Below are 15,690 nucleotides of genomic sequence, written 5' to 3'. Positions count from 1 at the left end.
TTTATTCACGAAAATACTGACATGCCAACACATGACCATTGATGAAATATATGGGTTTCACCAGGTACCTGTTTCCATGGCTGTGTGAATACAATGGTCATTAGAGGGCTAAGAGCTGGGACTGCCAATAGGGAGCGTTACCACTGGCATTCTTAAAAAAGTCAATGGCTGATTCGACTCATCGGTGCCCTTTAAAAGGGGGAAACTGAGATACAGAGATGATACTAATTAGTAAAGGTCACAGGGAATATAGGTTTCCTCTTTTTGTTGGCAGTGCTTGGCAGCATGTGTACCCTGACATATTTCCATCCTCCTTCCCTTCCCTTTTTATATATATATATATATATATATATATATATATATATATATATATATATATATATATATATATATATATAAATATTATACTAGGGTGTGAAGCTGTTCAGGAAAGTCCATGCAGTTTCCAAGATAACGATCTCTGCACTAGATGATGATCACATCATGCTTTGTTTTGCTGCTCATTTCCTCATAGGGCAGACCAAAAGCAGCAAATCGTTAGATTGCAAAGGGTCTGATTTACTAAAGACAAAAAGTCTGTTCAATTTGGAAGGGAAGTTGCACTTTGCAAGTGAATTTTATCCAGAGCTTGGTAAACGAGGTGAAGCTCTGCTGACTTCCAGCTTCCATCATCCGATCACGTGCAAGCAAAAATGCTGTTTTTTTTTTTTTTTTTTTTTTTTTTTTTTTTCATTTTCTCTGCACGCAATTGGGTACTCTCGACAAAGTGAAATTAGACCACAGTCACGTCCAGAGAAGATTCCCTTCCAAATGCAGCTTCCCTTGCAAAGTCAACAGCCTATTTGCATTTAGTAAATCAACTCCTGTATTTGCCAGTTGTACAATGATTCCCTTTTTCTAGTAGTGGGAAGCAATGTAAACGTTCCTACTGAATAATACAGTGCTCAGTTTAATATTCTTTTGATAGGCGTTACATTTTCACCAGAAATACTTGAATCAGTCACCACACATGTTCTAGAAAGCTGTTCTTTGGCCCTGCACTCAGAACTGCATCATGAGATGGAGGGTAGATAGCCACAGGCTTTTCTATACCCAGAGGTAAACTGGGTGGCCATGGGGACCATGGTGGTGTGTTTTAATAATAATTCTACCTTTTTTGTTTTTGTTTTGTCACTCCATACATCACTTAGCCACTTTCTACTGGCCATACGCATATATGCAGTCTCTCAGCGGGTGAACTTTAACGCCAAGTGGGCGCATATGTGGCCCTGTGTACAAAAAACTACTGTGCTTAGAGCGCATGCTCAGGAAACTGCTGGGTACGCGTATGTGACAGCCAATCAAAGTGGTCGTATGATGACAATGCCCACCTCCGCCTCTCGGCATTTAGAACCTCTTAAAGGGCCAGGAGGTGGGGGAAGGGGTTAAGAAACGTTGTACAAACCAGTGAAAACTTGTATCCATAGCATCCACATTCAAAATTCATTTGAAATCTCATAAATTAGGGGCCTTAAAACTTTCTAAACAAAGGGCCATTTTATTGTGCTTCAGACTTTAGGGGGGGGGGGGGGGGGGGTTGGACTGTGGCCAGTAGAAGTGGAAATGTTCCTGGGTGTAAACATCGCCACATTTGGTATTAGGAGGAATAGTGGTTTCATTGGAAGGAATAGTGCCCCATTGTTTGTGTCAGTCGGCAAAAAAAGTGTCTTGTGGAATAGTGTCCCAAGGTCCAGATAAAGACAAGCAAAGGGCCCCAGTTTGGAGACCATTCTCATAGAAAAGTTATCTTCTAAATGTTGTGACCTACAAATGGTCATTCCCATGTTGGACTAACATGTGAGTGGTAGACAAGGAATGAAGAGGCTCGGTTTTTGTAATACTCTTGGGGTATGGATGGGGTAATCCTCTCTGTCATGTGTGGGTGGAGGAAGTGGGGGTGCTACCATAGTTTTAAGGGAATTGTGAACACCCCCAGGCATTCCCTTTTTGAAAATGGACAAAAACATTTTGCAGTGTGCATCATATACAACAAACTGGTTCTAAAAGTCCTAGGCACTGTAGTCTGCTCCTGCATTTTCACGAGCGGTGGAATACAATCATAGCTGCCTGTCTCCATGAATGTCAGTGTGCAATGGAAGTGCTGGGATTCTGCGGTTGCATAGTTAATAAAAGTTTAACACATCTGCATGGCGAGTTTGCTTTTATTGTGGATGTTTCTTCTCTAAATTCCTTGTGCTTGTCTAACCTTCATCTTGCACTGTTTCAGTCGTTTTTTTAAGAAGCCCACAACCTGTTCATTGACATACTGCCCATTTCTTACAGAAACCTACAGTAGAAGGACATCTAGCTTCTCAGAACAAGAAAGTCAACAAAGGAACCAAATGTCAACAGCAGGAGGTATGTACTTTCAATGTTTTAACATCTTGGCTTTCTGGAGGTTTTTGTGTTCCAGTTATAGACCTTATGGAAAATGCTATCATTGCTAGTTTGTGTATAACAAGCCATTGTATTTTTAGTTGTCTGTGCTAATGCAAAGGAGGCAGCCATTTTGTTGGCTGAATCAATATTTATGACAGCACCTGGGAGATCACAAATCCCTAAAGCTTTGCTGGTGAACTGTCAATCCTAATACAAGGATTCCGCCTATTTCCCTGAAAATAAGACCTAGCTTGATTGTCGTGATGGCTGCAATATAAGCCCTACCCCCCAAATAAGCCCTAGTTAAAGTCCTTGTAGGTCTTATTTTCAGGGTAGGGCTTATTTTCGGGGGAAACAGGGTAGTAATAAAGGCAATCGTCTTGTAAAGTAAAAGTTCCTTGTCAGTCTTGCATGTTCTCCTCAATCAATGTTCACTCCACTGTGATGCTACACTTTCTCATTACAAGTCTTTGGTCTAATAAACTCCAATGTTTTAATGCTTCAGTGTTTTAAAAACGCTTCAACTAAAAAAAAAAATTCAAGCCACCAACCCAATTTTAAACTTGCCCAGGAAATATGAATGTGATTGGTGATGAAGGATGCAGAATGGGAGGAAGATAAACAGCACAGACTTTAGGAAAGATACTCCTAAGGCTAGGATCACAAGGACGATCTTAAATTGATTGTAATTGATCACCTTGTGAAACAACCCATTTAACCACTTTCAGACCGGACCAATTTGCTGGTCAAAGACCAGACCACTTTTTGCGATCCGGCATTGCATCGATTTAACTGACAATTGCGCGGTCGTGCGATGTGGCTCCCAAACAAAATTGACGTCCTTTTTTTCCCACAAATAGAGCTTTCTTTTGGTGGTATTTGATCACCCCTGCGGTTTTTATTTTTTGCGCTATAAACAAAAATAGAGCGACAATTTTGAAAACAACGCATTATTTTTTACTTTTTGTTATAATAAATATCCCCCAAAAATATATAAAAAAAACATTTTTTTCCCTCAGTTTAGGCCGATACGTATTCTTCTACATATTTTTGGTAAAAAAAAATCGCAATTAGCGATTATTGATTGGTTTGCGCAAAAGTTATAGCGTTTACAAAATAGGGATAGTTTTATAGCATTTTTATTAATAATTTTTTATTATTTTTTTTTTACTAGTAATGGTGGCGATTAGCGATTTTTATTGTGACTGCAACATTGTGGGGGATCCATCGGACATTTTTGACACATTTTTGGGACCATTGTAATTTATACAGTAATCACTGCTATATAAATGCAGTGATTCCTGTGTAAATGACACTGGCAGTGAAGGGGTTAACCAGTGGGTGGCAGTGTAGGGGGTTAAGTGTTCCTAGGGGTGTGTTACTAACTGTGGGGGGGTTGGGCTTTCATTTAGTGAACACTGATCTCTGCTCCAATCACGTGGAGCAGAGATCAGCGTCACTAGTTGCTAGGCAGAATGGAGAAATGTTTTTTACAACGGCACTTCTCCATTCGGCCGCTCCGTGAGATGATCGCGGGGATGCCCGCGGCGATCGAGTCCGCGGGTCCTGCGACCGGACTCATGGGGGTCCCGACCACCGCTGGCGGTGCGCTCCCGATGGCAGGGCGGCAAATTTAAAGGGACGTACATGTACGCCCATTTGCCTGCCCGTGCCATTCTGTCGACGTACATCGTCGTGCGCTGGTCTGCAACTGGTTAATTTAAAATGGAGACAGGCAAAACATTTGTGTATAGACTAAAAAAAAAAAAAAAAAAATCATACCTTATTTCCTTTTATTTTATAAGTGATCACATCCCCTTTGTACTTAGCTGCATAAGAGTTGGGGGAGGAGAAGCAACAGCACACTGAGCTTCCCAGTGAAAGGGTGTGTGTGTGTGTGTGTGTGTGTGTGTGTGTGTGTGTGTGTGTGTGTGTGTGTGTGTGTGTGTGTGTGTGTGTGTGTGTGTGTGTGTGTGAGGGTCAGCATACCATAGCTGGAGAACTGACCACGATGTGCTCTCCTGCCTAGTTTGGTCAGTTTGTTTTATTAGGAAAGCAGAGATACTGGCAGGAACAGCAGGGATTTCACACAAAGGAAGCAAAAAGAATAGGATATTTTTCACAAGTATGTTCAAAGAAAAATAACTGCGCTAGTATGCCTAAATTAGGGGAAAAAAGCTGCAACTCAAAAGTGAAATACACACCAAAAAGATGCTGTGCTAATAGTGAGAAAAATAACACACAATGTAGTGAATGGGTAATGGCAATCAAGTATACAAGGTATGGTGATTACATCAAAACCTGTAAACAAAACAATACTATTGGGCGTATTCCTGTGATAAACCAGGTGCATGTGACTTAAACACTTAAACACCCTATGAGGGATCTTCTAAGTGTAGGGACACTGTGAATCCACCACCACATAGACTCGAGGCTTACCAGCTGAACAAGCTATGGAAGCTTGTGGCCTATACCCGGCCAGGGCCTTTGGTCCTCCCGACACCTCCAGTGGCTAGTCAAGCCAAACGTTCCTGCAAGCTTAGTAGAAGTCAGCACTCCGACGGGCAGCCACACCTATAGAGTCGATGGATAAGTGTTGGCCCATAAAGAGAAAACAAGAGGGCCACCACAGGGTGTTCCTAACCCTTATTCCTTGTTGGACATTTCATGGAAGAAACTTGTATGCACCTACAAATTCCTTGACTATTTTTATATCACACACTTATGGAATTTATGGTTTGTTTACTCAGTTAAGTCACATGTACCTGGTTTATCACATCCAATAGTGTTGTTTTGTTTACAGGTTTTGATGTAATCGCCATACCTTGTATACTTGAGTACCATTACCTGTTCACTACATTGTGTGTTTTTTTTGTTTTTGTTTTTTTTCTCACTATTAGCGCAGCTTCTTTTTTCTTTAAGTCTTTTTCGTACATGGTACAGCAGGCACAAGTCAGGGATATGAAAAGTTGGGGTAACAAACACTTTAAGTAGCAGTCACACTTCTGAAATCATTATCGATTAAGTGCCACCAGTAGCGATTTGTTTGCTATGCAAAAGGCTCCCAATGCAGTTAGGTACACCAGTACCATGTAATTGCAGTAATATTGAACATTTGGAACGTTTTGCAAGAATCACCACCCTGTGTCATTCCAAAGTTAAATATTTGTTTCATATGTATAGAAATTGATCGCTATTCTTGGCAATTCATTGCTAGAGATATCAGTAGTGCAATTAGACCAATAAAAATTGCCCTTGTCCTGCTGGCCTAAGGGCTACCACCTGTCCCGAATTGGACAGTTTATGCAATGTCCAGTTTGTGTACTGTTGCCATATACTTTTTAGACTGCCGTCTGCACGTAATGTTGATTCCAGCAATCCTTAATGTGTTTAAAAGTTGTTCCTGTGTGTCTTTTTTTTTTTTTTTTTTTTTTTTTTTCATCTTAATTTAATTTCCTTGTATATAAACTTTGTATGTTTTTTTTTTTTCTTTTTGTTTTGTCAGTGTTCACATAAAAAAAAAAAAATATGTATAAAATTTTAAAAAGCCTTTTTTGTTTCTTTTGTAAAATCACTATGCTTTGTAGAAATATCTATTATTGCAAAAATTGCAGGGTGCTGGAATGCATTAGCAGTTCACCAGTAGTAGCCCTTTAATGCGTGGAAATCAACTGTTAAGATAAAGTATGACCAGGTCACTCAGACCCAGGGCAGTGATCCGGTTGGATGCACATGCCCCATGTGACCCTGGCTGCCATCTTGGGTCAAGCAGAGTCTATTTAAGACTCTGACCCCTGGCTTTGGCATGCTTTATTCCAGTGGCTAGGGTAGGGACAGGTTCCCCATCTGTCAGGACCGTGCCAGTGATAGGGAAAAGTTCAGACTGGCCATGGCACACTCTGCTCCTCATGGTAGATTCTGTCAGCCACCCTGAGTCTGCAGACTGCTGCCTCTCCACTGCACGGTTGTAAATGACACCGGTTGAGTGAGCCTTGCCATTGGGCCCGTTTTTGTTTTATATGCTGTTTCAATACATCGTTCTTTGCAAATCGGAACCGTGTGCTTGCTGCCTACCACACCACTTCACCTACCCAACATGCTGTGAGAGCTGACTTGAATGTCTGTGTTTCTGCTGTGAACTTTGAGGCTCAGTTGCTCTAGAGTGCCTGCAGCTACTGAGGTCAGTGAGGGCATGTTTTAAAGCTTATTTAACTGCTTATCAGAGCTATTAACCTACACCATTTGCTCACCACTCAGAATCAAAGAGGCTTCTTTCTGTCACTGGATGCGGAGAAGGCATTTGACAGGTTGGCCTGGGACTATCTAGGGGCAGTCCTACGCCAGCTGGGAATACCTAACCGAATGTATAACCTTATTATGTCCTTATATGCTACGCCAACAGCAAGAGTCAGGGTAAATGGCCACCTGTCAGATGCCTTCTCCATCCAAAACGGTACGAGACAGGGATGCCCCCTGTCCCCTCTCCTCTTCATCTTGACCCTAGAACCCCTTCTCCAATGTATACGCTCCAATGATGACATAAAGGGAATTCCAGTGGCAGGACACACACACAAGCTAGCGGCCTTTGCCGATGATGTGCTATTATTCCTGACCGAGCCATTGACATCAATCTCCTCTCTACTTAGAGATTTCGACCTATTCCGTCGCATTTCTAATTTAAAGATTAATTTCTCTAAATCCCATGCCCTCAATATCTCCTTACCTGATGATCTCGTTGCCCAATGCCAGAACAATTTCCCCTTTGTATGGAAAAAAGATTCCATCACCTACCTAGGCACCCAACTCACCTCACAACTATCAGATCTATACGCCAAAAACTTTGCTCCACTGGTTCGTGCCATCTCCGCAGATCTGCGAAGGTGGGATCGACCACACTTTTCCTGGTTTGGCTGTGCAGCCATTCTAAAAATGAATGTGCTTCCACGTGTCTTGTACCTACTACAAGCTCTTCCCATAAAACTCCCACTAACATTTTTTCGGACAGTAAAAAGTATATCGCTGAGATTCCTCTGGAAACATAAACGTCCGAGGATTAGCTTCACCCAACTCTCCAAACCCAAAGGTAAGGGAGGAATTGGCCTCCCTGATATCCAAAATTACTCCAGGGCCTGCCACCTTGGAAGGATTGCTGACTGGTCACTACACAAAGAGAGTAAGGATTGGGTATCCTTGGAGGAATCCTTCTCAGATTTGCCGCTGAAATCCACGCCGTGGATTCCAGCCTCCTTTATCCCTCAAACTCTAAAGAAACACCCCCTCATAGGAGCAACCCTGGATTGCTTCAGAGAGGCCTGCAGGAGATTCCGAATTTCTTCTAACCCAGGTCCCCTTAGGCCTATCCGCCTCAACCCAGCGTTTGCTCCGGGTATGTCCAGTAACTTTTTAAAGAACACATGGCCACACGACACAGTCCTAGCCCGCCACTTCTTCCATTCGGGCACACTTCTGGAACGCACCACAATTCCCAGCCTCCCAAACAGCCCTCCCTTCCCGTGTTGGACTTACTTCCAGATCCGACATTTTATCCACACAAATAACCAATCTGCATGCCTATCTAGGGAATTAACCCCATTTGAAGACTTATGTTCCCAATCTTCAACTCAACAACATATGATCTCAAACATTCATTCAATGCTTTTCACAGCGACCTCCCCTAAAGACGGAAAGGCATGTAGAGCTTGGGAAAGAGACTTGCAAATTGACCTTTCTGAAGCTGACTGGGAACGGATTTTCACAATAGCTCACAAAGGCTCACTTAATGTCACAATACAGGAAAATAATTACAAAACACTCACCAGGTGGTATCGCACGCCAGAACTTTTGAATAAATTCAAACCTGACACCTCTGACAAATGTTGGAGATGCTCAGCCGATAAAGGTACACTTCTCCACATTTGGTGGTCTTGCCCACTGCTTCAGTCATTTTGGACGCAGGTCCGTGACATAACTTCCCAGGTAACTACATACCCTCTAGACTTTACACCAGCTCGGCTTATTCTTCACCACGTTTCTACCTCGACCCGATCGTACAAGAGATCCCTGGGGATCCATATGATAAATGCAGCCAAGCTATGCATCTCAACACACTGGGGCACGTCCCACATTCCAACGGTGTCTGACTGGCTAACACGCGTGGGAAGAATAGCCGAGATGGAAGAGCTAATCTACATAGCACGAGATTCCCCATCCAAATTTACACAGACGTGGGCCTGTTGGACCCACTTTCGAACCACAGATGGGTATTCTGCCCTGATGAACCTTAACACTCCTCCTTGTTCCAATAGCTGATTTATATTATTCTAACCATTCCCTCCTGGACAGACTATCCCCTTCATTTATATCAGGAACCTTGGATTCAATCCTTACAGGGTCCCAGAGGGAGCTCCCGCAGGCCGGGGGCCCTCACGAGAAACTTTCCCCTCACTACTGCAGTGGAGGGGGTCGAGAAGGCGACTCCCCTGGTTAACTTCCACCCTCCCTCACCCACACTCTCTACCTGACCTTCCCCCCCAATATCCCCCCCTCTCCATCGCCCCCTGTATCCCCTATCCCCCTCTAGAAGACTGACTTTCCCCCTCCCCCCCAAAAAAAGACTAGCTTACCTTGATGGACTGACATCCTTCCTTGCTCCTTAAACTCATCAAGACAGATAACACTTCTCTTTACATGATCTCACATACAGCGAGCCAGGACACAGACACTACGGATCATTTTCTGAAGTGAATATGTGATCAATACTATTATTAACTCCGATCCCATACTTTGAGAGATAGGGCTCGATAAGCTCCCGTATTCTGCATTGTTGTAATCACCAGTAATTAGTGGAGCTTCAGAAAAGTTGTTTGAATATTAATACGACTTGATTGTTCCATATGTTTGGTCAGATTTATCCTGTAATAGTATGCGAATACGCACAATGTCTATTCATTTATTTCACATTTTGTATTTCTGTATTTGCTTCTTTTAATACTAATAAAAAATTTCATGGGAAAAAAAAAAAAAAAAAAAAGAAATATTTAACTGCTTGTTGAGAAAGGGGCATATACCTAATTGTCCATAGCCTGGCCACAGGTTCACTTTAAACAAATTTACTCTCATAATCACCAGTAGTAATTTCCTAATGGGTAGAAAGTAAATCGGATTTATTTTTTTATTTTTTTGCACAATGACTATGGAGCAGGAAAGACTGAAAAGACAGCAGGAAGTGGGAACACGGAGATGTCACTACGCAGCACAGGCCACATTAAGAACTCAAAGTGGACAGCCAAGTTTCCTTCAGCTTGTTCATCCACGGGAATATTGTGATGCAACAAACAGACCATGGAAGGTCATTTTCCCACTTAAGGTAAGGATTTAATTATTTATTTTCTATAGTTTTTATGCTTTTTACGCTTTTTGTTTTAACATTTATTATCCATATTGCCTTTGCATTCCTTTTTATTGTTCATATAAATGTATTTTTAAGGATGATGTAAAGGAACCTGCATCAACAATCATCATACATCGGTTGGAGGAGACAAGGGAGCAAGCAACTCACAGCCAATTAGAAAATATTAATAACCACAATTTACCCAAACAGCTGGAACACTTTGAAGAGTCACACTATAAATCATCAGACAGCATATGGACCATCCTGTTTCAAAACCCAGTGAGTATATAGTCACAAATCAAAAAAATTACCATAGTCATTTGAGTGCAGTACTCTATAACAATGGTCTCCAAGCTATGGCCCAGGGTCCTGATTCGGCACTTTGCTTGCCTTTATCTGGCGCTTGTGGCACCATTGCTTCAACTGACACCATTGACGGGGGTCCAATCCTCCTATTAAAACCAATGATGGGGTACTGATGCCAGAGCATTTTCAACTACCGCTGGCCTGTCTGGCCCCCCTAAAGCCTGAAGAACTGTAAACTGGCACTTTGCCTAGGAATTTTGGAGATCCCTGCTCTAGAAGTATCCCCCTTCAGTTGAATTTATGTAGAAAGTACTTTTATTTCCAGTTGGTATTAAACTGGAGTGCAGAAGGATTTGAACCTCTGTCAGGTTTTAACTGCTGTCTTTCTCTTTTTGGGAAGAATCCCCTTCTCTTCTGATTATGTCACTGAGACATTTAAGCTGCCCATACATGGTTCAAACTTTGGCCAGTTCAGCAGGGACCAGCCAAATTTCGATCTATGTGACCACTGTGGGTAAACAGAAGTCCATCTACTGATTTGAATTCTATTCAACCACCTTGTTGGTCTATTTTCACTATATCGCTTATTTAGCGAAGGGTCGAATTCTTGGATCTCTGTATGTGTGTCATGGGTTGTTGCACTTAGTTTTTTTGCAGTTTTATTTGTATTGCAGTTGAACACATTTTCTGTTTTGATTTATAGTCCTCAGACAAGTTCTTACTTTTACTGAAGAGAAGTCCGATCCCAGTAGAGGATAACAAAGGGCGACCCAAAGGAAAAGGAACCCATCCTGCCAATCGGGAGGTAAGAGTGTGTTTGAATGTCAGTTTATGAGACCAACCCAGCATATAAAAATGAAGATCAGTGGGGATGTTTTTAGTGACGTTGCATTGTTTAAAAGATTTAACGCTTGCTAGAAGATCTATTGAAACTTTTTTTAGATGATGAACATTGGTTATATAAATTGTATTTATTATAGGTTTTTTATATAGCGCCGTCAGTTTACGCAGTGCTTTACACATATATATATTTATATATATATATATATATATATATATATATATATATATATATATATATATATATATATATATATATATATTTACATTCACATCAGTCCCTGCCCTCCAAGATGCTTACAATCTAAGGTCCCTAACTTACTCATACATACATACATACATACATACATACATTCTAGGGCCAAGTTTAGACAGGAGCCAATTCACCTACCAGTCTTTGGCATGTGGGAGGCAAACGGAGTACCAGGAGGAAACCCACGCAGTAATGGGGAGAACATGCAAACTCCAAGCAGGTAGTGTCATGGTTGGGATTTGAACCAACAACCCTAGTGCTGCTAGGCAGAAGTGACTAGGCAAGGACTTATTGTTGGATGGTTTTTGCTGACTATATACCTGCCCGTTTTGATGCCTTCCAACCACTAACATTTTTTCAACTGCATTTGGGAAAACTGGGAAGCGATTGTGGCTTATTAAAGGCCACCAAATTGCCTAGTGCATGTTCAGTCCGAGGCGTGTTACTGAGCAGCAATTACTTGGTGTTCTTTTCACCTGTTCCTATTCATTATTTCCTTTGGCCATTGTATCACTGTTGTAATCGTGTATCAAAAGTACTCATCGATGATATCTGTTTGAATATAAAGCTCTGTGAGGAAGTCTAATGTAGATTAAAATTTAATTTGTAATACGTTCCAGCGTGGTCTAGCATGAGGTGTTGCCAACACATGTATGTTTCACTTGGCTGACCTACATCAGGGCACCTCATATCTGTCATTTTTATATATTAATAAACCATTTTAAGTTTGTATTTGAATGGAAGATACAGTTGTACATAAAAATAAATATCTATTAAAAAAAATTGCCTGTGCCCTTTTTGATTCCCTTATTGGCCCGTCGTTACTAGATCTGTGCTGTAGTACAGCGTAAGGACATTCTGCAGAAAAACAATGGCACTAAGAAATTGTTTTGCGTGTTTACATGACAGAATACTGAAATGAATTGCTGCCCTCTGACCTGTGTTCATACTGATGGTAATCGCCCAAGCTAGGCAGATACAGAATGTTGCTCTACACCATACGGAAAGACCATTTCAATGTAATATTCATTGACCTGTAAATTTTCACGCCTATAAAATATTTTTGCTCTTCCTTTAAAATAGAACCTGCACCCCGACTGTTGGTTTTAACATAATCTTCCTATAAGATTATATGTGTATTTAACATATTTTATGCATGTTATTTTATCTGTAAAAGCTCCCTTTGTGTGATTGCCTAAGGGGCCCTGGTGGTGTCACCATTGTGTGTGTGAGATATCGGCAGCCCCAACAGATTCAGAGCCGTCACTCGAGTGACACTAGAGCCATTCTTAAGGAATACGTAAACCCAACGTTTCATATTCCTGATATGTGCCTGCTGTACCATGTGCTTGTATGAAAAAGTTTATTTTTCTTCTTCTCCTTCTCCTTCTCCTTCTCCTTCTCCTTCTCCTTCTCCTCCTCCTTCTCCTTCTCCTTCTCCTTCTCCTTCTCCTTCTCCTTCTCCTTCTCCTTCTCCTTCTCCTTCTCCTTCTCCTTCTCCTTCTCCTTCTCCTTCTCCTTCTCCTTCTCCTTCTCCTTCTCCTTCTCCTTCTCCTTCTCCTTCTCCTTCTCCTTCAGCTTCTCCTTCTCCTCCTCCTTCAGCTTCTCCTTCTCCTTCTCCTTCTCCTTCTCCTCCTCCTCCTTCAGCTTCTTCTTCTCCTTCTCCTTCTCCTCCTCCTCCTTCAGCTTCTTCTTCTCCTTCTCCTTCTCCTCCTCCTCCTTCAGCTTCTTCTTCTCCTTCTCCTTCTCCTCCTCCTCCTTCAGCTTCTTCTTCTCCTTCTCCTTCTCCTCCTCCTCCTTCAGCTTCTTCTTCTCCTTCTCCTTCTCCTCCTCCTCCTTCAGCTTCTTCTTCTCCTTCTCCTTCTCCTCCTCCTCCTTCAGCTTCTTCTTCTCCTTCTCCTTCTCCTTCTCCTCCTTCAGCTTCTTCTTCTTCTCTTCCGGTGTGTGAAATCCTTGGTGTTCCTGCCAGTCCCTCTGCTTTCCTATTTAAAAAGTGACCACACTAGGCATGAGAGCACAGCTTAGTCGGTTCCCTAGCTGTGCTGGAAACTCAATGATCAGACTTGTCCTGAGACCCCCCCCCCCGCACAGCCATTCACTGGGAAGCTCAGTATGCTACTGTTTCTCCCTCCCCAGTTCTTATGCAGCTGAGAACAGAGGGAATGTTATCACTTATAAAAAGGAGAGAAAGGGTATTTAATAGAGCTGCACGATCCTGGATAAAATGAGAATCCTGACTTTTTTTTTTTGCTTAGAATAAAGATCACGCTTTCACATTTATACAAAAAGTTGAGCTAACTCTACTGTTTATTTTTTTTTAATTCATTGAAGTGTATTTTTTTCCCCAAAAAATAGTTTGAACAACCCCTGCGCAAATACAGTGTGACATAAAATATTGCAACGACCGCCATTTTATTCTATAGGGTCTCTGCTAAAAAATATATATATGTTTAGAGGTTTTAAGTAAATTGTCTAGCAAAAAATACTGATATTAACTTGTAAGCAACAAGTGTCAGAAAAAGGCCTATTCTTTTAAGTGATTAAACTGACTTCATTTACAGACCGAAGTTCATTCTTTTGATCTAAAAGAACCAAATGATACAATGTTTGTTTATTTTTATCTCTCAGTGCTGACCAATGTTGTGATAAACTTTTGGTTGCCTTTTTTTTTGACAGTTGTGAGCAGAAAATTGCTCTGTACTTGTTACATGAATTGTGGAAATGTTGGATTAAGGCTCGGTTCACATTGCTGTGATGCGAGAACCCGCGCGAATCCAGCAGTGCGGTACAAATCACGTGATGTCTGACATCACAGCAGTGTGAACCCAGCCTATGATTGTGAGGGGGGTTGAGATCAAATTTATTTTTTTTAATGATTAATCGTTCAGCTCTAGTATTTATAATGCTTTTTTTTATATATATCTATACACACATTTTGTCTTTAATTTCTATTATAAACGGAATGGGTTGTTTTACAATGCCTTTTTAACCAGTACAGTTACAGTATAATTCAATAAAAAGGGTGCAGAGGGCCCTGATTGGTCGAGCTTACAATTTAAAATGGAGGGGCATGACACTATTGCGCTTATTGTCAGTCTGTTAGCATGGCATTCTGACTCTGAAGTGGTTAAATTCATGTCCGCCCTGTAGCAGTTTTACTGCTACAGGGTGGCACCTGTACACCAGATCACCTGTGTATATATACATGATCTGACACTTCCGCGTAGGGGACCCGCATACACACTGCCAGCGGCTGCCTTCTGCAGAGTGGCAGCTGATTGGGAGGTGCACAGTACCCAATGTCCTCTGGCACCCGCCGATTCTTAGACAGAGAGGCAGAACAGCGATCTGCCAATGTAATCAAGGCAGATCGCTATTCTGACGGGAGGGAAGGGATGGAATGTTGGAATAAATTGGAATAAATTCCACCTCTTCCTCTAGTAAAAGCATACATTTTATTTGGGTACAGCGTCGCACAACCGCGCAATTGTCAGTTAAAGTAATGCAATGCCGTATGGCAAAAATGCCCTGGTCATGAAGGGGGGGGGTTGGAGAATCTTCTGGTGGTCAAGTTGTTAAGGAGCATTTTTCCCACTGACCCCCAATGCTTTTAGCAGGGGTTCCCCAAAACCTGCAATTTATTTAAGGGGTCCCTTTTGTATAGAAAAGTTGAGAAAGGCTACTCTATAGTATTCTTCTTCAGCAGCTACATAAAATGTTTTATGTAGAGAGGTGAAGGGAGGGGCAGAGGAGCTGGGCCAGCACAGATTGTAATTAGACACTCCCAGAAAAGGAGAGGGCTATGATATGCATAGAGGAACGGGAGTTGTACTGTGGAATTGACTCTTCTGTGATGGTCAAACTTTTTTAATATCTTTACACTGAAACTGAAAAAAAATCTCTGGAAAAGAAAAAACACCGCAAGTAAGCACTCATAATGCTTTACTTTTTCTGTGCTTTTGCCTGCAACTTTTTTTAGGTTGGTGGCAGGGTCTCTAACATAACTGCTACTTTATCAGCTATTGCTGGGAAATCAGAGAAATGCGTACAGTATCAGTCAGTCCGGCTCATTCACATCTTTCAACTGCGGTGCAGCTCTATACAGAAATCACTTTTTGTGCTTTGATGTGTGCTTTTTGAGGTCAAGAGAAATGACTAGTATTGTAATAAAATGCATAATGTAGCCTATGAATAGACTACATACAATACGCATGCAGGAAAACCTAGCAAATACATGCAAAATGAGCATTGATCTGCTGTTACTGTAAAAACATATACTAATGTGTGATATAAATATATATATATTATTTTTTATTTTATTTTTTAAACGCATATCCCAATGTGTCTAAAAAAAAAAAAAAAAAAAAAAACAAAGGAAAAAAAAAAAGAATATACACCGAAAGTAAAAATAGAACCTGATGTTGAATTCTGCACATACTAATTTAGTCTTTTATGTGCTTTTGGGAAAGTCATCCGATTTTAT

At 41.4% G+C, this 15,690-nt stretch overlaps 1 protein-coding gene across 4 annotated transcripts in view; it reads left to right on the top strand.

The window, feature by feature from the left end:
* LOC143962609 (threonine--tRNA ligase 2, cytoplasmic-like) overlaps positions 1-15,690 on the top strand; it is a 76,078-nt gene that overhangs the window by 25,508 nt on the left and 34,880 nt on the right. The window contains exons 2-5 of one of the 4 annotated variants that reach the window (XM_077471905.1): positions 2,323-2,397; positions 9,620-9,784; positions 9,905-10,087; positions 10,818-10,919. The exons of 1 other annotated variant lie outside the window; for it this stretch is intronic. In XM_077471905.1, the coding sequence (XP_077328031.1) occupies positions 2,323-2,397; positions 9,620-9,784; positions 9,905-10,087; positions 10,818-10,919 (525 nt within the window). Of the gene's footprint in view, positions 1-2,322; positions 2,398-9,616; positions 9,785-9,904; positions 10,088-10,817; positions 10,920-15,690 lie in introns of all 4 variants that reach the window. 2 more of the 4 variants (XM_077471904.1, XM_077471906.1) reach the window with 2 other exon arrangements.

The sequence above is a fragment of the Lithobates pipiens genome, unplaced genomic scaffold (assembly GCF_037356315.1).
Source record: "Lithobates pipiens isolate NorthernLeopardFrog02 unplaced genomic scaffold, aLitPip1_a1.2 Scaffold_8, whole genome shotgun sequence".
NCBI classification, from domain to species: Eukaryota; Metazoa; Chordata; class Amphibia; order Anura; family Ranidae; genus Lithobates; species Lithobates pipiens.
Note: the sequence above shows the minus strand (reverse complement) of the source record. Positions and strands in the feature narration are given on the sequence as shown.